At 41.9% G+C, this 25,784-nt stretch overlaps 1 protein-coding gene across 1 annotated transcript; it reads right to left on the bottom strand.

Annotated features, from left to right (window-relative positions):
* On the bottom strand, positions 1-25,392 carry LOC122932447 (myeloperoxidase-like). The gene is made up of 13 exons (XM_044286849.1): positions 25,317-25,392; positions 21,394-21,487; positions 18,038-18,213; positions 16,005-16,125; positions 15,785-15,914; positions 15,224-15,430; positions 10,733-11,045; positions 8,973-9,133; positions 8,637-8,889; positions 5,726-5,896; positions 2,922-3,159; positions 2,166-2,377; positions 1-663 (listed from the first exon to the last, which is right to left on the bottom strand). Exons 1-12 carry the CDS (start codon positions 25,390-25,392, stop codon positions 2,176-2,178), a joined length of 2,142 nt encoding a protein of 713 aa, XP_044142784.1. The 3' UTR covers positions 1-663; positions 2,166-2,175.
* Between the last annotated feature and the right edge of the window lie 392 nt (positions 25,393-25,784).

Raw genomic sequence — 25,784 nt, 5'->3', positions numbered from 1 at the left:
GATTGTTCAAATGTAATATTTTTATTTGGAAATTATTTGTAATGTTGCACAATGTTTCTTATGTTAGAAAATTCTGGAAAAGCATAAGCATTTATAAAGTATTGAATACTAATATATATAATATATATAGTAAAGGCAAGAACGATATACAATCCTTATAACTAAGAAGCTTATTTAGGCTTAGGAATTGTAGGGAAGATTTATCAAAAGTGATACAAAGAGAAGGGGGAGCAGTTGCCCATAGCAACTTATCTGGTTTCTGCTTTGATTTTCTAGGGGCCTGTGAAAAATAACCGATGAAATGTCACTGGTTGATATGAACAGCTGCTCAACTTTTCCCTTTCACTAGTTTTTATAGACAGAGGTGTAGCTTAAAGCTCTTGGGCCCCAATACAAAATTTGTAAAAGAGCCTCACCTACCATGTGCCATTTATAATATTGGTGTCTTCATATGTGGCAGAAGGGCTTTGGGGTCACGACAAACACCATGGCCCAGATGCCAAATCTACACCCACTATAGCTACACTCCGTTGATAGATCTCCCTCAGTGTTTTAAAGACAGCAATAGAACATGGAATTGTGGAGCTATATACAGGGGAATATATGGCTGGGGAATATATGGTGAGTTCTGGTTATCTCCAGTTCTGAGATGGTAATGGTTATCTGAAAAACAAAAAAGCTAAAATGAATACATTCTAATTAGTATAAACATTCTATATATGATGTTTTTTTATATTAATATGTTTCTCCAATGCAGCTTCTACAAAAGGTTTGAACATGGACAGAATCAATGCAATCTTTTTAGGTCAGGCTAATTTAAGGGGTTGTGCAGGGGCTTTATATTGATGACCTATCTTCAGGAGAGTCGTCAATATCAGATCGACAGGGGTTCTGACTCCAGGGACCCTTGCCAATCAGCTGTTTGAGGAGGAGGAGGCTGCGCTCGGGCAAGAGCTGCTTCCACTTCAAAAGTACAACTTCTCGCCTCATTCAAGTGAGATGATGGGCAGTGTAATCTTGAAGACGAAGCAGCACAAGCACCGCCTCCTTTTTAAACAGCTGATCGGCGGGGGTGATGGGATAACGATGAAGATAGGCCATCAATATAAACCCCCTGCACAACCTCTGTAAGGCTAGGTTCACATGGGTATGTCGGAGGTTCCACATCTGCAGCAGTGTTTTGTCCAGCAAAATGCTCGTGTTCATAATAGAAATCCAATGGACCCCATTACAGTGAATGGGATCGCTCGAATAGAATACTGAAATTTGGCCCCTGATGTTCACGTAGCCTTAATAGGTAAAATCAAAAGTCTGATAATATAGAGGAGAGAATTGATTTTTTACCTTGACTGTTCTATAAGCTCTAAAACCAAAGTCATATATAGATTTCTGATAGTATGGGCATGGAATTATGTTTGCTGTCATAGTCCTGTGTCTAAATACCCTATACAAGGCAGAGTGAATGTTGGAGCTTAACCCTTCTCGATGTTAAGCACATGTCAAGCCTATTTCACCTACACCTGACAGCAGGTAGCATCTCGTATTCTGATGATGGGTTCAGAGTACCTTTATTTAATGTATACCCAGACTCGGACCCTATTGCTAAAAGCAATCAATAGATGCATATTGGGGAGTTGCTTTCTTGCAATTTACCTAAACCATAACTTGATTTGCATACATACCAACATTGTAGTTAGTAAATTTGGGACATGACAAACCCACCTGGGGTTATCCATTTATGAGTGTGGTGCACATATGCCCTGCCCATTTTCCATTTGGGACAACCAGAATTTACTAGGACTGTGCCTAAAAATTCAAGACTGTTGGCAACAATGGATTCAGGAGAAAGTATATTCATAATAATAACAACATCAAAACCCATTACAGTAAAAGCCTCTGTGAGACAACCATCCAAAACTGCATTGAAACTGGTCTACTAGAAGGATGGTCCTCTCAGATCTGTCCTAGATAAAGGGGTAGTCCTCTCAAAAACTTGGACTTTTGGAGAGGTTTCCCTCTATACATTTTCCATTCCCCGTTTTTCTGTTTTGACAATTTTCTTGCCTAGGGTTTGGGTTAAAGATAAATAATTTGCATTGCCTTTATTTTTATTTTTTTGTATTTCAGATAACTAACAATATTTGTAAACTTAAAAGCAAGCTCACCATTTTAATCTTAGGTTGCTCTCCATGGTCTGAGGTCCAGGATTGGAATATTCTGACATCTTACAAAATCACGAGGATATTGATTGCCCAAAAAGACATTTCGAGGAACCTCAGTAATCCCAGTGTTGTCACAGATGACACGTGCAAATGTCCCTGCCTCGATCGCATTCCTCTGAGAGGAGGTGAACACCCCTGGGTTCTCATAATAAAACCTACATAGAAAAATAATTAAGGAGTCTATGAAACATAACCATTTGGTTAAATTACCTGTAAATCAGCAAATTGCGGTCATATAAGATATTTAAATAAAAAATATTTTCAAATAACTATATTTCACACTATATTTCACAAGGAGTTGTTCGGGATAAAGAAAACATATGACTGCTTTCTTCCACACCTGTCCGTGGGTTGTGTCTAATATTACAGCGCAGAGCAACTGATTGAGACCTCTCTATAATACCATACACAATATATAGGTGTGATGTTGTTTCTGTAACAAAACTAGGACAGGGCTGTGTATTTCACATATTGGTGGAAATCATATGCACATGTGAATAGCCCTATTCATAAATATTAGCAGTGGATTCCAGTACACAAAGTACGCACCATATACGCATTGCATATACACTTGTGTGAAAGAAGCCTTAAGGAAATATTAGGGAATATTTCCCCACTCCCTTGTACAGTCCTCCAATCCTCCTTTTTAATATTTTGCAACCTCATTGAAATGCTTTTGTGTTTTCTAAATATACTTACCGGTCTCCATCTCGAGCTCTACGGAACTGGTTGCCAATCAGACATGCAAGCAACTGCCCAATTCTGCCATTACGAACTAAAGGTTCAGCAACCCCGCCAACCCAAATGTCGATATTTTCAGGTGTGCCATACAGATTTATGAACTTTTGGGCCAGCTCCCTGTTATTCAGCACAGCAGCTAACTCATTCACATTCCTTGGTGCAGAAAATCCACAAAACCTTCTCCAGGCATTGTATCCTACATAAAAAAAATACCATATTTAGGAACAGTACAAGATTTATGAAACCCATAGGTGACAAAATCACTGATGCACCTATAAGACGTAATAAAAGTGTCATAAAAGAAATATATACGATGCTGCCGTTTTATATTTGTATTAGCTGCATGCATAAATTCCTTGGTCTTCATGAATTTTGATGTGCTAGACAAAATATCACAATTCTCAGTCAGTCCGCAAATTGCGGATCCACAAAACATTGATACCGGCCATGTGCCTTCTGCATTTTGCGGAATGGAACGTCCTGCACTCTGTAGAACTGTCCTATCCTTTTCTGTAAACTAGACAAGAATTGGACAAGATTTTTTTTTTTTGCAGGGCCATGGAACAGACATACAGATGCGGACAGACACAGAGTGCTGTCCATATCTTTTGGGGCCCTGTTGAAGTGAATGTGTCCGCATCTGACCCACATAAAATGCAGATCGGATGCGGACAAAAAAACACGCTCAAGTGCATAAGCTCTTAAACGGACGTTATTTCAGACGCTGTTCAGGATCTGTGTTAAGGGTGCGGCCACAAGGGATGGTGTTTCTGCAGGTGAGTTCTGCTATGATTGTGTTGCATTTCCATGGCAAAATCCGCCATTAATACACTGCAAAACCCACATGTTACATGTGGATTGTAGCTTATTTTGCTGCAGATTTGCCACAGATTTACCCTATTCATTGAAAAGGGTGAACTTCATGGTGAAAATCTGCAGCATAAATTGACATGTTGTGGATTAAAAGTTCACGCAGGTACATATATTTATGCTGCAGACTGAAGACAGCCCAGAAGTCATAGAGTCCGAACAGAGCAACGGGAAGCAGGTGGGAGGTGGTCTCTTCACAGGTCCCTTCAAAAGTCCCCAAAATATTAAAATATTTATAAAATGAAAATTCGGTGGGTTTTAGAACCTCTTTAGATTTTGGTCTCAAACACAAAGCAATAATTTATTGCAGCACTACAGTATTCATTCCAAGTCCTCGTGTCATATATCACTTATACTGTAGGACATCAGGAGGTAGAATCTATTCTTGATTTTAATGAGCTGAAATTCATCAACTAAAAATAAATAATTAGGTTTAGAAATGTTCTTGATGCTCACAAGAGAACCTTCAAACCAGTGTTCCTCAACTTCAGTCCTCAGGGCCCACCTACCAGTCATGATTTGAGAACATCCCACGTGGTAAGTCCTGACGCACTGACACTAATAATATCACCTGCTTAATACTAAGGAAATCCTGAAAACATGAGCAGCAGGTGGGCCCTGAGGATTCAAGTTGAGGAAAACTGCTCTAAGCTAATCATTTGATTTTGTAAAAAAAAATAACAAAAACGTATCCACCGAACCTAAGTACAGAGATTTCTTCGGAATTTCAGAAAGCGTGAATTAAAACAGTCCAGTGCTTAGGTTTAGAAGTTTCAGCCTAACATATTGAGCAATAAGTCCTGCGAATTCTACACTCAGCTTGCCATTTCCAACAATGTGTTCAAGTTCTAATACAATACAGATATTTTCTGTTATACACTTAAAATTTCTGCTGAATTGATCATTAACACTTTACCAAGCTCCTACAAATTGTGTAAATTACATGTCAATAACAACAACTTGTATCAAAGGCTATGGACAAATTTGGCAAGGAAAAATATTAGTTTACGTTAGTGATTACTGCTAGGTTAAAAGTCTCACTACATTTCAGGTTGCAATATTCATTCCTTTATTCATTTTACAACTTCCTAATATGCAGTGTGCAATCTGCAATTAGACTTTTATCAAGTGTTATGTCCCTCCCACTAATACTTGCTGGATGTGAGGTCTGTGTGGCCAGGATTCTGCTGTTTTCACTAGCTCTCAGCTCTGTACTGATTTACTCTTCTACAGCACATGAGGGATATCTCCCATGTGCTTGCAGACATTGATGCTGAGGATTGTGTGATTCCCCCTTCCTATGCCTGCAGAGCCTTGGTTCTTTTCTTCTTTGCCGTCTCTCTACACACTCTGTGTGATTTTACCTTGCCCTCCCTGCAGACTACCGTTTGTCTGCTCTCTCCCATATCTAAAGTCTAGTACAGTGCAATCTGTGTCTGCCAACCTCCTCCCCTTCCTGCTGGTATCTCTATCACTCTCTAGCAGAAAGAGCAGATACTCAGCAAAGAGAATAGATACAGCCAGGAGCAGCTTACTGTTGAATATATGTTAAAAATAGCAAAAAAGCTTTACTTACCTCCACCGATCCCAGATGCTGCCATTCTGATGTTGCTCCAGTCCCCACTGCTCTGTACTTCCTGTCTCAGCTCAATAACGCCAGAAATACCAGAAAAGCTCCACTCGGCCAATCACAAGCTAAGATGTTTCCTGGTGTGTCAAGCTGGGACAGGAGAGATGGAGCAGCGGGGACCTGGCAGGATTGGTGGAGGTAAGTTAAGCTTGCTTTCTATTTTTGACATGTACTGTAAAACTTCTCCCTGGGAAAAACAATTAAGTATTTGAGGATTGCTTGCATGTCATACCCCTCACAGATGAAAATCTACAGTAATTACCTGGTATACCATGCTCACGGCCCCTTTGCAAATTTAGGGCTGGTAAATCAAGCCCAGTACGTTTCAATTGCCCAAAGAGATGCTCCCTTATCTCGTCCACGACCAGTTGGTTTTGCCGATTAAGTTTTGCTCGATTTGCCATCAGTCCACGGAGAAGAGTATCAACTCCACCTGCGTGCAACATGTGAGATTGTTTAACAGGATGCTCCTGAATGTTCAGGTCTTTATGTCCAGAAAAGTCACAAATATTAGCGCAGAAAATGTATTTTGTTAGTCGAACTGTTAATTGGACTTGAAAAGTGACTACCACTTTGCTGGGGCACAAATGTGCTTAGTCCATGTAAATATTCACTTTTTAACCCCGTTTGGTTTTGGTCCCCCATTCCATGCCGATTGACCTCTAAATATATCTTTATAGTAGTCATCTTGCCTCTGACTAGACATAAATTTGGATGAAGGATGCCAGAATCTTATAATTTAAAGAGAACCTGTCATCTTTCCTAACATGTCTGTTTAAATAACTACTTGAATTCCCCATGTAATAATAATTCTGGAGCATCCAATTCAATTAGAAACTTCTAGTAAGAATAATCGAAGTATAGCACTACATTGATTCATAAGAATAAATGCTCAAAAATTGTTACTACATGGATTCGGGAAGTCTTCAGACCCTTTCACTTTTTTCACATTTTGATATATTGCACTATTTTGCTAAAATGTTAAAAACAATCAAGTTTTCCACATCATTTTGTGCTCTGTACCCCATAATGAGAAATTGAGAAACAGAATGCTCAAAATCTTTGCTTGTTTACTAAAAAGGAAAAACTAAAATTTTACATTGACATACGCTAGGTATTGAGACTCTTTACTCAGTACGTAGTTGAAACACCTTTCGCAGTGATTACAGCCTCCAGTCTTCTTGGGTATGATGAAGTACAGCTAGATTTAAAGGGGTTGTGTCACGAAATATGTTCTACATTTTTCAAACCAACACCTGAATCTTAATACTTTTGCAATTGCCTGTGGTTAAAAATGTAGCATAGCCAGAGAGCTGTTCAATAAAGTATATCCTGTTGTTTGTTCTTTTGCTTATTATTTGTCCATCTCACTGACCTGGTTGAACATGCTCAGTTTAAACCTTTAACTACCACCAGCCATATGTTCTTTTAGAGGCTGTTACAGTTACAGGGAGAGAGCTGCAGCAGAAGGGACACACTCCCTAAGCTGCTAGGCTAAATATAATCTAGCAGAGCAACTGGACCAGTGAATGTGGAGGTTTAAGGATCTATGTGAGGTACACAGAAAGGTATTGCCATGTACTATGTCTGATTTTTATTTTTTACATCAATCATAGCATAACCTCCTTAAGGATTTTCTGCCATTCTTCTCTGCAGATCCTCTCAAGCTCTGTCAGGTTGGACTGTTGGTGGACAGCTATTTTTAGGTCTGTCCAGAGATGGCTGGGCCACTCAAGGAAATTCACAGAGTTGTCCCTAAGCCACTCTAGTGTTTTCTTGGCTGTGTCATTGGGGAACCTTCAGCCCAGTCTGAGGTCCATCATACTCTGGATCAGGTTGTCATTACGAATATCTCTGTACTTTTCTCCACTCAGCTTTCCCTCAACCCTTACCATTCTCCCTGTCCCTGCCACTGAAAAAACACCCCCAGAGCATGATGCTGGTACCACCATGCTTCACTGAAGGGATGGTATTGGGAAAGTGGTGAGCAGTGCCTGGTTTCCTTCAGACATCACATGATGCTTAGAACTGAAGGCAAAAAGTAAAATCTTGGTTTCTTTACACCAAATAATCTTGTTTATTGCAGTCAGAGTACTTTAGGTGCTATTTTGCAAACTCCAGGTGGGCTTTCATGTGTATTTTACTGAGGAGAGGCTTCTTTCTGGCCACTCTGCTATACAGCCCAGATTGGTAGAGTGCTGCAGTGATGGGTGACCTGGAAGTTTCCCCCATCTGCACACAGGATCTTTGGAGCTCAGCCAGAGTGACCATTGGGTTCTTGGTCACCTTTTTTAACAAGTCCTTTCCATTACCATTATTTAATTTCGAGGGGTGACCAGCTCTAGGAAGGCTTCTGATTGTTCCAAACTTCTACCATTTAAGAATTATGGATGCCACTGTGCTCTTGGGAACTTTCAGCACAGCAGAAATTTAATTTTACCTTTCACATGTCTCTGGTCTCTACAGGCAGTTATTTCCTCCATATTACTTAATTTTTACTCTGATATTCATTGTCAGCTGTGAGACCTTATATAAACAGGGATGTATCTCTCCAAATCATGTCCAATCAACAGAGTTTACCATAGGTGCACTCCAGTCAAGGTGGAGAAACATCAGAAAGATAAGCAAAATGGGAGACCCCCAGAGCTGAATTTTAAGTGTCCTAGGAAAGGGTCTGAATACTTAATGTTCATGTGAAATTTTTCTTTTTTCTTTTTAATACATTTCCAAAAAAATCTAAAATTCAGTTTCAACTTTCTCATTATGAGGTACTGAGTGCAGATTGATGGGGGGGGGGGACTTGCTTTTTTTTTCACATGGCTTCAACATAAAAGAATGGGAAAAAATGTAAGTGTCTGAAGACTTTCCAAATGGGTTCCAAATATATAGGGGAGAGGTGACAGGTCCTCTTTAACTCCATAGTTATACAGTGGATTTCAATCTGTGTATAAGTGCTATACAGATTGATTAGCAGAGGATTTTGGAGACATGGGCATGTCTTATGGTAAGAAATAACGGTCCATATATGCAGGGGAAAAATCCACAAATGTTACACACAGGAATCCTTAACTTTGATATCAATCTCAGTAACACAAGCTTGTTTTCATCATGCTATACACCATTGTAAATGTACATTTTGCGTTATACTGTTTGATCTGACATGGAAATATTACCGTGGCTGACCACTCTCCAGCTATTGAAGAAAGTCAAGCGTAGGAGGGTCTGTGGCTCTGGAACATAGGGACGATAGCCTTTATCAAGACGATATATGATTGGCTGTATGAGAGTATGGCCCATGCGGAACCCGATAGTGAATACATTAGCCACCCTTGGATCTACAGACTCATTGTAACCTCTGTATCTAGGGAGAACTTTTTGTATCTCTGATCCCAACAGTAAAGGCAGCCAATCTTTGTACGTGATTTTCTGTAATATGGGAAAAAATATAAACGTCAATTATAAAGAATGTACAAAAACTAAAAATAAATAAATAAATAAAAATATAGCACCTGCAAGATTGCCCCTACGATCTTCCTAGCTTCTTGATACAAGGTCTCACCAGACCAACGCGGATTCATCCTCCGTAGTTCTGTAGCTATGCGGTTATGTTCACGTACCCAGAGTGTGTGAAAGGCAGTGAGACCAGGTTGCTCACTGACACGGGGGTCTCCTACAAATAATGAAATAAAGGATCTTATAGTCTAATAAAGAAGATATTCAATGATAATTGAGAGAGTCATGAGAACCGTTGAATAATAATAAAATAGTAGATTAGAAAAGTCACATTATCGGGCCTAGGCTTTCAAACATGGTTCTAGGGAGAATGATAAGAATGTAAGCTATATTCACACTTGCGTTAAGCTGGCCTCTTTGTTTGAATCGGCCAACCATGTAATGCGTGTGAGGGCCTTCCAACTCTCTTCTGACAGCAGATGCCAACAGAAAAAGAGATTGGACATGTTAATTTCCAACTGCTCTATCCTTTTGTTCCTCAGGGAGGTAAGCAGCATTCCATAGGTGTCTTGCAATGGTTTTCTCCCCTTTCCCATTCAGAACAGATGCCCATTCATCCAACAGTTTTCTCATGTGTATGGTCAGATTAAAATGGCTCTGCACTTTGGGAAAACTTTTGATATGTTATAGCAAAATATTATCAAGTTTTGATCAGTGTAGGTCCGAGTGCTAAGACTCCAGAATGAGGAAGAGAAATACATACTTACCTAGTGTGCGCTCTCTCCTTCACGGCTGACATAGGCACCTATAGACTTTCTATTGAGTTTATCTAGCTTCACCAAGGAGAAAAGAAACACTATGTGAGTGCTTCTCTCTCCTCGTTCTTGCTTTTGCTCGGGGTGTTTGCACTCAGACCCCCACTAATCAAGACTTTTCCCAAAGTGTGCAGTGCCACAAAAGTGTGCAGTGCAATCAAATGGCTGGCACTCCACTTGTAAGTATACTTTGGTGCTCAGTGATGGGAAGATATCCCAAAATTGTAGAGTAAAGAGTTCATGGCACTCAAATATGGAGAAATGAAAAATTACATCTTTATTGAAGCCACCATTAATTTTCAATATATAGGTACCAACGATTTAGTCCCTCCCAGACCTTGTTCACGGCCTGTAGTAATCACGGAGTGTGGTGGCCACCACGCCACCTCACTCGATGATTACTACAGGCCAAGAACAAGGTCCGGGAGGGACTGAAACGTTGGCCCCATATATAAAAAATTAAGGGTGACTTCAATAAAGATTTAATTTTTCAGTTCTCCATATTTGAGTGCCGTGAACTCTTTACTCTACAGTGCCACTATAAGTTGGCCATACACGGGAGAAAACTGTTGGATGAATGTGCATCTGTTGTGAAAGTGCAGTGTCACTATAGGCACACTCCCTTGAGACTATAGTTGCTTTTTGACAGTCGAAACTGATACCTGACACAAACAGCACTAACTTACTATAAGTCAATGAAGAAAAAAAGAGATCCGTCAAGCAGATCATTAGTGGTCCTAACAGAGCCATCATATCCCTCATGGCTCCTATAAAAACGGAAATCATGATGCCAGTGCGAGCAGAGCATGTACTGCGTTTTTAAGGGTCAATCATGAGAACATGCAGAGAGTTTACAACATTTTATGGTTATCGGGGGTGTAGATGTTGAAGTCACATCTAGAAGCCTAAATGAGCACTTGTGAGTAGACCAATCCAATACTGAACACTTTTCACTGTTTCACCATTTTTTTTTTAACTTTGTAACTATGTCAGATTTATACCTCCCAAGAAACAAGGGATTCCAGATCTGTTCGTCAGGACGCAGAAGTCTTCTTCTACAGTTTCAAATGGAAGATATGCAAGCCCATTATCCGTGAAGTTCTGATTAATGGCCATAAGTCCAAACTGATTTGTGTTATTACGTAGTGCAAAAGACAGTGGCAGATCACTGCCATACACTTGACTCCCATCGAGGAAAGAGGTGAGAATGTTTATCTGTTCACGGATTGGAGATCCCGGGGTGCACACAGGAGAGGAGCGGAAGCATGGGATACAGTCACTGCGATTTGTAAACCGAGGATCATTTGGTGGAATCTACAGGCAAGAATAGACACCGGATAAAACAATGTAAGTTGTGCATAAATCTCAAAATACCAAATGTTGCTTGCTAATCTTAAAATGTAGTTCTTCTTTCACAATTTATTTTGTGTGCCCCTAAAAAGTTAAAGATGCCACATTATAATTCATGGGCTTTCTTCTTCCTTTCTTTCGACATGGCCCTTGGCTAAAATGGGTTTGCCACTTTAGACATTCCCTTTTTGCTAGAAGTATCCTTCATAAAAAGCTTTTCAGAGAGTGTTTTCCTTCTAGGACTCCCATACTCTGTACCAAATGTTCGATTTTTCTGCAGCATCCCAAAGGAGAAATTAATGCAGAGTTCTACTTTGTATTGTGATTAAAGGGGCTTAAAGAGGTTCTCCGGGTTCTCCTATATTGATGACGTAACCTCGGATCTTAGGATAGGTCATCAATATGAGAATGGCGGGGGTCTGACACCCGGCACCCCCGACAATCAGCTGTATGAGGAGACGGCGTTCATAGTGCGCATGTGCTGTCTCCCTTCCTGCCTGTATCTGCTTTGCCATAGACAACAGTGGTGAGCAGGAAGACAGAAGGGAGACAGCACGTGCGCACTATGCACGCCGTTTCCTCATACAGCTGATTGGCAGGGGTGCCGGGTGTCAGACCCCGCCAATATGATAGTTTAGATAATGGCAGATCTGATTTGTGTATATAACTATGAATGCTGCAAACAATAGTAGCTTATAGAAAAACTTCAAATGCAGATTAAACAGTCAACGTCTCTAAACGTAGTGCCTCGCAGTGCTCACCAAACCATAGTCAACTGTGCATGATTATCAGGAGACACATTCCACAAAAAAATGTAGTAGAGGCATATTAAATGTGAAACTTGGAACTCAGCACGTCTGTATGGCCAGGGCATTTAGATGTTATCTCTTAGGAGTGTGTCGTCTATGATTTGCTCTACCTGATAAAAACCGATAGCGACATATCCTTTTCTTTTAGAATCTGTTTTTATTTTCAGATTTTTTTTAAATTCTATTTACTGAACATGATTATGGGGGCAGCCATATCGCCTGAGCAGTTCTTAACAGCATTTAGCGATATACCGTATTTTTCGCCCCATAAGACACACTTCCCCCCCCCCCCCCCCAAAGTGGGGGAAAAGTGCCCCTGCGTCTTATGGGGCGAATGCTGTAAATTTACATCGCAGACTGCGATGTATTAGTGAGGAGGGAGGAGGGGCTGTAGTAGGCGGGAAGAGCGGTGGGGCAGTGCAGGCACTGTACTCTGGCCCCACCGCTCAGTATGTACTGTATTATACGTAGTGTTAATCATCAGATCTAAACTGAATAATGACGCGCTCCCCCTGCTCCCCATGTGCTTACCGGTATACATGTCACGCTCCTGTAGTAAGCACTAGCAGCTAGCAGGCAGGCCGGGCGGCCGTAACTCACAGAGGTCACGTGCCTGCTCCGTCTACTTTATGAATGAAGTAGGCAGAGCAGGCACGTGACCTCAATGAGTTACGGCCGCCCGGCCTGCCTGCTAGCTGCTAGTGCTTACTACAGGAGCATGACATGTATACCAGTAAGCACATGGGGAGCAGGGGGAGCGCGTCATTATTCAGTTTAGATCTGATGATTAACACTACGTATAATACAGTACATACTGAGCGGTGGGGCCAGAGTACAGTGCCTGCACTGCCCCACCGCTCTTCCCGCCTACTACAGCCCCTCCCTAGGAATCTGTGAATGGGGATAATGATGGGGGGGGTCTGTGGATGGCATTATGATGGGGGGATCTGTGGATGGGACTGTTATGGGGGGGATCTGTGGATGACACATATAGCAGTGTCATCCACAGATCCACCACCCCATAACAGTGCCATCCACAGATCCCCCCCATCATAATGCCATCCACAGATCCCCCCACCATCATAATGCCATCCACAGACCCCCCATCATAATGCCATCCACAGATCCCCCACATTACAGTGCCATCCACAGCTCCCCCACATAACAGTGCCATCCACAAATCCCTCACCCCATAACAGCGCCACATCCACAATCCACAGATCCCCCATAATAGTGTCATGCACAGACCGCCATTAGTTCAAACCCACCAAAAGCACACCTTTTGGTTAAAAATATTTTTTTTCTAATTTTCCTCCTCAAAAACCTAGGTGCGTCTTATGGGCCGGTGCGTCTTATAGGGCGAAAAATACGGTACTTTACAGAAGCCACCGTGGGCCATACATACAATGGACAGGAGGGGACCTCATTGACTTTTATGGGAGAGTTTTCTAGGCATGCTCTGTGACCTGTGCAGAGGTCAGGACGGAGTTCATAAGATGTGACCATCACATATTGTGAATGGTGGAATCTGTGTTATCTATATATAGGTTATATCTGTCACTGTAGCAGGAAATGCTAGCAGAATGCTTGGGTGTATAGGGAGAGGCATTACCAGTAGGAAGAGGGAGGTGCTCATGCCGCTCTACAGAGCACTAGTGAGACCTCATTTGGAGTATTGTGCTCAGTACTGGAGACCATATCTCCAGAAGGATATTGATACTTTGGAGAGAGTTCAGAGAAGAACTACTAAACTAGTACATGGATTGCAGGATAAAACTTACCAGGAAAGATTAAAGGACCTTAACATGTATAGCTTGGAAGAAAGACGAGACAGAGGGGATATGATAGAAACTTTTAAATACATAAAAGGGAATCAACAAGGTAAAAGAGGAGAGAATATTTAAAAGAAGAAAAACTGCTACAAGAGGACATAGTTTTAAATTAGAGGGGCAAAGGTTTAAAAGTAATATCAGGAAGTATTACTTTACTGAGAGAGTAGTGGATGCATGGAATAGCCTTCCTGCAGAAGTGGCAGCTGCAAATACAGTGAAGGAGTTTAAGCATGCATGGGATCGGCATAAGGCCATCCTTCATATAAGATAGGGCCAGGGGCTATTCATAGTATTCAGTATATTGGGCAGACTAGATGGGCCGAATGGTTCTTATCTGCCGACACATTCTATGTTTCTATGTTTCTGTAATCCTGTCTATGATGATAATGATGAAAAACTATCTGTACAGACCATTGGTGCCCATTATTAGGCTTAGTGGCCAGTTTTTTTTATATATAGTGACATAAAAAAATGAGAATAATCACCCAAAATTCTTTAAAAAATATGTTTAACATAAAAACTTGAGTTAAAAGTGGTTTTCGGGTGTTATTGTACTATGGGTACTATTGATAACCCAATTGGTTAGGTCAAACACCCAGCACTCCTGCCAATCAGTTCTTTGAAGAAGTGCTGTGGTCTCCATTTTTTGTGCTCTCCCTATTTACTTGAATGGGATTGAGCTGCGCCTATGCCATGTGACCAATGAACGTGACATCACTGGCCCAGGAAGAGACTGCAGCACTCACAGCACCACTTCCTCCTCAAACAGCTGATCGTCTGGGGTGCTGGGATTCTGCCCCCTACCAATCACATATCGATAACCTATCATAAGGATAGATCATCAATATCAACCCCTTTAAATAATAGGTTATTTTCTGATTCCCTTTGAGCACAGACTGGCTGAAGCAAAGAAAGTGAAACAAATAGTACATCACATTACACATGCTGCATAGTAAAGAAAATAGGTATTATACGATGGAAAATGGCATTGTATGGAGTTTAGGATATGTCTGCAATTTTGCAAGTCTGGGGCTCATATCGCAATTGGGCCAAGTGAGCCACATTTGGCTCTTGAGCCATTGGTTGGGGATGACTGGCTTAGAATAAAAAGAAATTGCAAATCTGTCACAGAAAAATCAGAGAGGGTGTGCTAAATTGGGCGCTGGTTCACTGTACTACTAGATGATTTTACATAGGCCGAATATCTGCAAAAAAAAAAGGTTTGTTGCCAATCATTGACCTGTGTAAAAGGCCGATCAGCCAACCAGTGAGCAATCACCCATTTGTTAGCTGATTGGATCTTAATGCTGACATAACAATAATTGCCAACGATAATGTAAAACAAACAGCCACACAAATAATCCTATCGTTCATGCTGCTACTCGTTTGGGCAATAATCTGCCCATGTGAAGGTCCTTAAAGAAACACTGATCCAATTTCTGTACCATCCATCGCCACCTGTATAAAAAGGACCCTTAGCTTGTTAAAATGCATTGTTTACCTTGAGTGGAAAGCAGGGGGGCTCTCTTGCACAGCTGGTATCACAATCAATACCTTCAAGGAAAGTTGACCTTGCAGGAGTCTCAGGCGAGAGATCAAGGTCATGATCTGTCCATTGTCCCCATTGCATGAAGATAAGTGCTCGGCCACTGTCCAGGGTGATATTTTCAACTGGGAATCTTACGATTTCATTGGATACTTGACGTGCCTAGTTAAAAATATAGCTGTGAGCTTCAACCACAAAGTACCCCCAAATCCTGACCTTTCACCCAGTTAAGCCAAGACTCTCTGCGCTGTTATGGGGCAATTACCCCGAAACAGTTGTCTGCAGATGAGATGTTGGCTTATTTATTATCCAAGTCGTGTCTCAAGGCCTATTTAAAGGGTCGAACATTGACTTCTAGGATACCTTACATCTGGTGGCATCAGAGGCAGAGCTTGTTAAGAGCTCATTTGCATCCCTTTTAACCACAAAGTAACATATTTTGGACACCTGGTTATTAATTGACTCACTGAAACATTGTCCCGGGGAGGAGCGCAACCACCACTTTTTTTTTCTTACCAAAGGGAGACGGAATCCATTAATCATACGATTTTCAGTCCAGCCACGAGGAAGAGACACACCATCTTCATATTGCGCAGGCAGCAAACGCGTAAACCCAGTGTTGGAAGCACCAAGATAGAGATTTCTCCTGAAAACAGTCAGACGAAAATGAATTTACTTCCAGTGGAGAATTTCTAACTCTGATTTTAATTGGGTGACCTTAGTGATAGCCTCTCACCTGTTATTACACTCTCCAGTAATGGTGCGATATTGACTGTTCTGGCAAGCTTTTGGGAGGTTTTGTGTTGTGCAGCCTGATATCTGAGATATAGTGTCAATCTGTTTCTTTGTTAGTAGATCTGAAATACAAGGTTTGACAATAATGAAAAAGTCAACTCAAAGGGGTTGGGTCACAAAGCACAGTTTACATTTTTTAAACCAGCTCCTGTATCTAAATAATTTTGTAATTGCATGTAATTAAAAATGTTGTATAGCCAGTGAGCTATTCAAAAAAATGTATCTGTATAGCACCACCTGAAGTTTTTTATTTTCCATATTTTTTGTCCATCTCACTGAGCCGGTGGCACGCACTCATTTTAAATCTTCAACTGCACAGCCATATGTTCTGTTAGAAGCTACGGCAGTTACAGGGAGAGAGCTGCGGCAGAAAGGACACACCTACTGAGCTGCCAGCTGAACATAATCTAGCAGAGCAACTGGAGCAGTAAATGTGGAGATCTCTGGACCCATGTGAGGTACAGGGCTGGTTATTGCTTTGTTAGAAAGGTATTGCCATGTACTATACGATTTCTTTTTTTTTTTTTTTTTTACATTAATCATGGCATAGGTCGAGGCCTATTTTCATTTTTTCATTTTGGATTTTTCTTTCCCACATTCCAATAACCATAACTTTTTTATTTTTCCATTCACATAGCTATTTGAGGGCTTTTATTTGCAGGACAAGATGCATTTTTTATTGCCACCATTTCATTTTCCATATCTTTTATTGGAAAACGGGAAAGAAATTCTTTGAGTGGCAAAATAAAAAATGCATTGTCATATTCTGACAGCCATAGCTTTTTTATATTTCGGTCTACAGAGCTGTAGGAGGGCTTGTTTAGTTGCGTAACGAGTTGTATTTTTTTATTGGTACCATTTTTGTGGTATGCAAGTCTTTTTGATCACTGTTATTTGATTTTTAGGGGGACAAGATGTTTTTTTTATCTAATACGGCGTTCACTGTACAGTAAATGTTTTATTTTAATAGTTCAGACATTTTCAGTCGCAGTGATACCTAATATGTTTATTTTTTTTATTTAGCTCAGTATGGAGAAAGCCATGGCAGGCCAGGATCGCTTCAGTAGCATCCAGGCTGTCATGGCAACCAATAGGAAGCCCTGCAACTTCACTGCGGAGGCTCCAATCGGAAGGCAGAGGGAGCCGCATCCCTCTGCCTTCACTCACAGGTGCCACAATCAACGCTGGGGTTAAATGACAGGGGCCGCGCGATCCGGTCAGTGCAGGCAGGTGTCGGCTGTATGATACAGCCGCCACCCGCTGTGTATGGAGCGGGCCCAGGCCACTGCAGAGGCCCGCTGCATACATCCCCTCACACATTATGGCGTTAAAGGGGTGGCCTGTAAAACGCCCGATGCCCCAAGAAGTACAGAAGCTTCTTTGGGGCGCATTGTCGGCGTTCCCGCAGATAGACCTAGCGGGAACGCGCGACAATGGGCGTTTGCTTGTCTCCTCGGCACATATGTAAACACCCGATAAGCACGCTTGTAAACAGCGCTTATCGGGTACGCTTATGTGTGAACCCGGCTTAAAGGACGGATCACCATACAAACAAGCTTTATGCAGATCTACAGTGAAATTCCAATCACCTGGTCCTTCTCTCCCCTGAGGACTCCAGAGTCTACTCTGTTGGTGGAGCGTTGGGAGCTCACTATACACATTAGAACAGGGATCATCAACCTTCGGCACTCCAGCTGCTGTGAAACTACAACTCCCAGCATGCAAACATGATTGGCTGCTCTTCTATCTGCCATAGAAGTGAATGAAGCATTCTGGGAGTTGAAGTTTCTGAACAGCTGGAGTGCCGGAGATTGCTGATGCCTGAATTAGAATGTCAGCCATTCCCACCGAAAATTATAGGTTCAAATAGTTTAATGTGTGTGAGGACCTTTAGACAGGAGCTGGGAAAATATAATGAAAGCTATGTAAACCCTCATTCGCAGGTGGTTTACCTATTAATAGTGGACTTGGTACCTGTAATATTGAAAGGACGGTCATAAAAGTATTTGACTTTTCCTCTCAGAAGCTCCAGAGTAGTGCCCATGTAATCGGCAGCTCGTATGGCGTTTCTGCTTCCTGCAACGGGCTGCTTGAAGTAAGCCATGAGGTCGCGAGCCTCAACTATCTTCTTCTTTAAGCGTTCTTTCAAGCTAGGTAGTAGAATGACATGTTAGCTTCTCCAAACGGTAGTCACAGTGAATGTCCCCCTGGAATACTATCCTGTTAGTCTAAGCAGATTGACAATTCTGTGCGGAGTGGTTTCTTATTATATCTTTTTGTCAGTCAGTGCACCTAGATTCTGGAGAAAACAGGGTTGCCACCTGGCCGGCATCTCACCGGCCAAACTGGAATTTTAATGCCCCTGCCAGTGCCAGTAATTTTCTACTGTAAATATAAGAGCGGGGGACACTCAATATCTGTATATAGAGAAGAAAGTGTTTATGCTATTTGGGCAATTGTGGTAGTCCATATATTGTTAGATATTGAGTGTCCCCCGCTCTTATATCGACTTTTTTATTATTTTTGCTACGGCATTGGGGGTGCCGTGGGGTGTGCACCTGTCCTTTTTTGGTTTCTTGGTTGAGCCGCTAAGCTACTATTTACCTTTAATTCTTTTTCTACTGGCAATAATAATTGCCAGCCTTTTTCCATAAGGGCTGTTACTAATGAGGACTTCCAATGTGGAGTGCTCATTAGTACAGCCGTTAACACAAAAGGGGGGGGGGGTTGATGGGGGCAGGAGTTAAGAAAAAAAAATAATAATAACTCACCTCCATTTAATCACGCCGCGGTGAAAACCGCTGCTCACTGGATGTGCAGGACACGAACTGTGAGACATCATCACGCTGGAGCGCAGTTCCTGTCCCGAGCTTCCAGTGAGCAACGAGTGTTCACAGTGGCAAAATCAAATGGAGGAGGTGAGTTCATTAGTAATTCTGCGGGGCACTACTGGGGGCATTACTATTACTGGGGGGCACTAATGGGGGCATTACTATTACTGGAAGGCACTAATGGGGGGCATTACTATTACTGGGGGGCACTAATGGGGGCATTACTATTACTGGGGGGCAATATGGGGCATTACTATTACTGGAAGGCACTAATGGGGGGCATAACTATTACTGGGGGCACTAATGGGGGCCTTATGAATTCTGGGGGGCACTAATAGATGCATTAATATTACTGGGGGGCACTAATGGAGGCACTATTATTACTGGGAGCCACATTATGACATAGCGACTTAACACTCCATGTCAAGCCATGCCCCCACAACCCCTTTGAGGTCTGGCTTTACTTAGCCAGTATTTTTTGTTGGTAAAGGTTGCAACTCTAAGTAAATTGCACCAAGATGTGGCAAAGTTTGGCACATCTAGGTTTAGAGAAATGATCTGTCCCTATCCTGACATGGAGACATGGATTGTCAGAAAAGAAGTGTGTCTTCATGGGAACAGGACGTGGCCTAATCTTTAAACACTTCCTACCTACTTCCTACCAAAACTGTTTCAAATTGAAGAGCATCTGTCAGCAGGTTTGTACCTATGAAACCTGCTGACCTGTTACATGAGCACTTGGTAGCTGAAGACATCTGTGTTGGTCCCATGTTCATATGTGTCCGCATTGCAGAGAAAATTAATGTTTTAATACATACAATGAGCCTGTAGGAGCAACGGGAGTGTTGCTGTTACACCTAGAGTCTCTGTTTTCTCTGCAGCTGCTGCGCCCCCTCTCCACTTTGATTACTTGTAAAAATGGTCAGCACCTGACTTCCAGTTCGTCGGCACGGGAAAGGAATCACTACAATGGAAATTTGGCAAAAAATCCCAGCGGATGCTCTTTGTCTTCACAACATCTCTTTCTTTATTTCATCAATGCAGATACATATTGAGGACGCGTATCGGCCATGTAGGCTGGGCGGGCCGATACGCGTCCTCAATATGTATCTGCATTGATGAAATAAAGAAAGTGATGTTTTAAAGACAAAGAGCGTCTGCTGGGATTTTTTGCTACCTCTCCACTTTGATTGACAGGGCCGGATGTGATGAAGTTTTCACTGCCTGGACCTGTCAATCAAAGTGCAGAGGAGCGGCTCTTGCAGAGAGAGCTGAGCCTCTAGGTCAGTGGTGGCGAACCTATGGCACGGGTGCCAGAGGTGGCACTCAGAGCCCTCTCTGTGGGCACCCGCTCCCTGGTATGGTGTACCAGTATGTCTTAGACTTTTCCTGCCATTCATCAGCGCAGGGCAGTGCACTGAATGTAGGCAGGCTATTACAGCTACATGATAAAGTACATGGAAGATATACTATATTGGTATTCAAGTTAAAGTGCGTGTTGGCACTTTGAGATAAATAAGTGTGTTTTGGGTTGCAGTTTGGCACTCTGTCTGTAAAAGGTTCGCCATAACTGCTCTAGGTGGAACAGCAACGCCCCCGTTGCTCCTACAGGCTTATTTGCAAATATATAAAACAACATTTTTCTCAGTAATGTGGGCACATAGGAACATGGGACCAACACAGATGCCTTCAGCTGCCAAGCGCACATGTAACAGGTCAGCCAGTTTCATAGGTACAAATCTGCTGACAGATTCCCTTTAAGCCACCCAATAGTCTATCCCTGCCTGAGCCCTTGTGATAAATCTGGTGCAGATCTAGACCACCTTTTTTAGGTTTACACCACTTACAGGATTAGTAAATCTTCCCACTGAGTGTTATTTGGGGCCTTTTCCAATGGTATTTGGGCACTGAATGAGTGTTTGGTTCAGGCACTATATGACACATCATGTGTGAGGGCATCAATAGAAACTTGCACAATGCATCGACCAGCCTAAAGACTGGCACTGGTTCTGACATTTGAGAACACTTATCATATATGCTTCCATTCCATAAAATAGTTTCATTAACTATGACACAAGAAAATGAATAGAAGGTAATGTAAATGTGTGATTTTTCTCACATGAAGTGTGAAAGTGAGAGAAAATATTGGGGAGATTTATGAAACTGTCTAAAAGGAAAATTGTGTTTGATGCCCATAGCAACCAATCACAAAACAGCTTTCTTTCTGCATTCTGCTCTTGGAAAATGAAAGCTGTGCTGTGATTGGTTGTTATAGGCAACAAAGAGTTTTTCTCTTACTATACAGTTTTCTAAACCTGCCCTATAGTTTGTATGCACATCTTTACACATCATTTTCACAAACCAGTTATATGGGATAGCGGCATAAATTCCTAGCATCCTGCAGCATTTTCTAGGTTTGGATGCTGTCGTTATCGTCATATATTGGACTTGTAAAACCACAGCCTGCATCACCCACCGCCTCCCTGTACGTCTGCTTACATTTGGCGGGTGTTTTTATAGGCCGTATCTACCAGGTGTTTGGCTTCCTTTGCACAACCTTCAATAAAGTCATTATTCACTTCCTCAATTCCATCTGCGAAATAAAATGAAGGAGAAAATTACAACAGTCATAAGGACACATGATGTTTACATGGAAATGACAAAACCAAACACTTATAAATGTAATCTCTCTCCCTGAACCCGTTCAGTTCATTAGTGGAGTCCACAAGGATAAAGCTCCCACGTAGCAGCCATAGCATCTGTATCCTCTAAGAGAAGGGGCGAGGGGGACCCAGCCAGCCGGCCTAGTCATCTGCCTCTACATGTACACATAGTGGGAGATTAATTAAAAAAAATGGTGCAAAGGAAAACTGGCTCAGTTGTCCCTAGCAACCAATCAGATTCCACTTTTCATTTTTCAGAGCTTCTTTGGAAAATGAAAGGATCAATCTAATTGGGACATTTTCCTTTATACCAATTTTGATAAATCCCTCAATAATGTACAGTGCACTAGCATACCTCTCAACCGTCCAGGATCCGGCAGGACAGTCCTGGATTTCAGTGGCTGTACCACAGTCACGGAATGGCTGAGGTATTTCCTGCTCTTAGCTGTCTTGGCATCCATACATCCATAGGACACAGAGACAGTTGCCTGTGATGGTGAAGCAGGGAACCGTCCGCTCCCTGCTTCACCATTCAGCCCAGCTGCCTTTTTTTTCTTCCTGTGATGGGGGCAAATATCTGGGCATAACTACTATGAAGGAGTGCATATCTGGGTATAACTACTGTGAAGGTGGCACAATAGCTACTATGAAGGGGGTGCATGTGGGTATTGCTACTGTGAGGGGCGCAATGTGGGCATTACTACTGTGAAGGGAACACAATGTTAGTATTGCTACTGTGACAGGGCAAAATTTGGGCATAACTACTGTGACGAGGCACATGTGGGAATATCTACTGTGAAGGGGATACAGCTGGGCATAGCTACTGTGAAGGGAGCACAATATGGGCTTAGCTACTGTGAGGTGGCACAATGTGGGCATTGCTACTGTGAAGGGGGCACATATCTGGAGATAACTACTGTGAATGGGGCACATCTGGGCATAACTACTGTGAAGGGGGCACATGTGAGCATTACTACTTGAGGGGGCACAATGTGGGTATTGCTACTGTGACGGGGCAAAATGTGGGCATAACTACTGTGTGGTGGTACAAAGGGGGAATAATTACTATGTAGGGGCATTAAGGGGACTTGGTGGGATTGGATGTGTATGTATTTTGGGTGGATTTAGGCGTGGTCTCGTATGAAAGAAATTTCCCCCTTTCTGCTTTTCAAAACTTCTATTTTGCTTCCTTTGCTGGTTGGATTCATTTTTCTATCACATACACTGCTCGTTTCCATGGTTACAGACCTCCCTGTAATCCAGCAGCGGTGATCGTGCTTGCACAATATAGGAAAAAGCACCAGCCTATGTGAGCTCCTGTGGTCCCAGCCAACAGAGAGGCTGACACTTTCTCCTATAGCGTGCAAGCACGGCCACCACTGATAGATTGCAGGGTGGTCTGTAACCATGGAAACAAACAGTGTATAATGTGATGGAAAAATGAATCTAGCCAGCAAAGGAAGCAATATGAGTAATAACAATACATTAGTAAGTGCCTTGTATTAACCTTCTCTACATGATAAATGCCACTTACTGAAGTGACACAACCCCTTTAATTAAGCCCTGAGAGGATTCATTAATGACGCCTGTTTGCTGTCATAGAAAGGTCACACAACTGTGCACAAGGCCCGTTTTGCGCAACAATTTGCAACTTTTCCCTATATGCAATGGTGTCCACTTTTCTAAAAAAAATGGTCAGGAGGGACATGGGTCAAGTGAAACTTGAAACCTTTACCAGATCCTGGTACATTCACATGGGGGTACGGTAGTTATACTGTAAGTACGGGATATAATGATTACAGTTAAGGGGATCGCATGGTACGGTAGTTCCCATAATAGGCAAGGGGCAACAGATGTAGGCCCGGCCTGCAATACTGCAGTGCAGCACAAAACACAATGGGACAGATTTATCATTAGCTCAAGTCAAAATAATGTAGTGAAAAAGTCACAAATGTTTGTGCAATCGCTAAAACTGTACAAAAATTTGCGCCTTTTATTGGCTCTGCGCTATGCTCGCCAGTTTTCTGAAAGTGGGAGTGTTGTCTTATGTAAATGAATCAAAAAAGTTAAAAAAAATTGTGCAATTTCACTCCAGTGAGGACTATGCTTATCTTATGCGAATTTTAATAGAACATGCGACTTTTTCGTAAAGACGTGCGACTTTTGTAAAGCCGCTTACTGAAGGATAAACTGCTACCGTCAAACCACATTTATCACAGTCTTAAAGGGCCATTAATAAATCTGACTTGGCCAGAAGTGACTTTGGACATATGTGAAAGTAGAGTAAGATGTAAGTGTAATGATAAATCTGGCCCAATGTCTCTCCTCGCTGCAGGAGACAGAAGAGCGTGATAATGGGTGCTTCTCTCTCCTTGTTCATGCAATTGGCGGGGGTCTCAGCACTCGGACCCCCACCGATCAAAACTTTTGATTCATCTCTATGATCTAGAAACATAGAATGTGTCGGCAGATAAGAACCATTTGGCCCATCTAGTCTGCCCAATGTACTGAACTCTATGGATAGCCCCTGGCCCTATCTTATATGAAGGATAGCCTTATGCCTATCCCATGCATGCTTAAACTCCTTCACTGTATTTTCAGCTACCACTTCTGCAGGAAGGCTATTCCATGCATCCACTACTCTCAGTAAAGTAATACTTCCTGATATTACTTTTAAACCTTTGCCCCTCTAATTTAAAACGATGTCCTCTTGTAGCAGTTTTTCTTCTTTTAAATCTTCTCTCCTCTTTTACCTTGTTGATTCCTTTTATGTATTTAAAAGTTTCTATCATATCCCCTCTGTCTCGTCTTACTTCCAATCTATCAAACGTTTTCTTAAAACTCAGTAACCCTTTAAGTCAGCTTTGTAGGAGTCTGCAATGTAGTACTTTGCACTAAATGTATTAAATATCACACAATTTTTGATACATCTGAAACTTCCGTCTCTCGAGAGACGATTTATCAATTGTGACTTTTTAAAAAGTCATAAAAATTGTCAGTCTTTCTCTAGCAAAAGGGTAGAGTAGGAAGTGGGGGTACATTTCCTGTTCCTACTCTACCCTTTTGCTAGAGAAAGACCGTGACAATTTTTGGGACTTTTTAAAAAGTCGCAATTGATAAATCTGGCTTAAATCAGCTTGGCAGGCTAACCACAACACTTTCCCACTTTTATCCACTTTTCAAAAATAGAGTGGGCTAAAAATACTAAATGTCTCAAAATACTTTAGCAAATAACCCCCAATTTTGCAACTTTATGAAGCTAAAGTTTGGAAGTGCAGGGCATGATATATTCCACCACTGGGGTTAAATACCACAGGCTGAAAAACCAAGGACCTAATTTACTGTCAATCAGCATACTATAGAGCCTGATGCCGTGATGCCTGAAACGCGTAGCATGTGACTTTGCCCTTTATGGATCTTTTTAGGAAGTGACCAGTAAAAGATTGTTTTATGGAGACGCAATGTTGGATTTCTTTTATCAAAGCTTGGAAAGTGCAGAAAATTCCCATTTCCAACAACTTTCCTGCAGAATCTCAGCAGACTGTACGTGCATCCACAGCTTCACATTTCAGAAGATACCTGTGAGGAGTTTCCTGCAGCTGATCTATGGAACCACAAACCGTGATGTCCCCTCAACATGTCTGTTATGGGGCCAGGCAGTTTGTAAGTATAATGCACATGGACTACTAAAGATGTATATATAATGGTATATCAAACATAACATAACAGTGAGTAATGAATGGAATAATTAGGATTTACCATAGTAAGAGGATGAAGCTGTGTGTATCAGTCCCCACGCCAGCAGCAACCAAACGCCAGTGTGCAGAGAAGACATGCTGTGGAAGGAAAAAAAACATAAAGTATAAGAGAAGAGGCTGGAGGGAGATTAGTACATTTCTTAAATTTCAATTCAGGTCCAATTTGGTCAAATCTGCCAACGGAATCGATTTGGGTCCTGAATAAATTCAACCCGAATCTAAAATGCCCCAATTGCCTAGAAAACTCTCTCGTGGAATTCCGGCTTGTTAGAATCAGAAAAATAAGGTTGAATTTCCAATTTCAGAATCACTTTGCTCATCTCTAACATGAAAAAGGAAAGGAGCCTGCTCATCACTCACATCAGTAGCCCTCTGTGCTGGTCAGCAGAGCCTCGTGGACATTTATAGTGTTGCAATGGAGCCACCAGTGAATGGAGAACACCCAGGGGGAGGCCCTGTAAAACCCTAA

Source organism: Bufo gargarizans, chromosome 3 (assembly GCF_014858855.1).
Source record: "Bufo gargarizans isolate SCDJY-AF-19 chromosome 3, ASM1485885v1, whole genome shotgun sequence".
Lineage (NCBI taxonomy): Eukaryota > Metazoa > Chordata > Amphibia > Anura > Bufonidae > Bufo > Bufo gargarizans.
The sequence above is the reverse complement of the archived record's forward strand: the minus strand, read 5'-3'. Positions and strand labels throughout refer to the sequence as shown.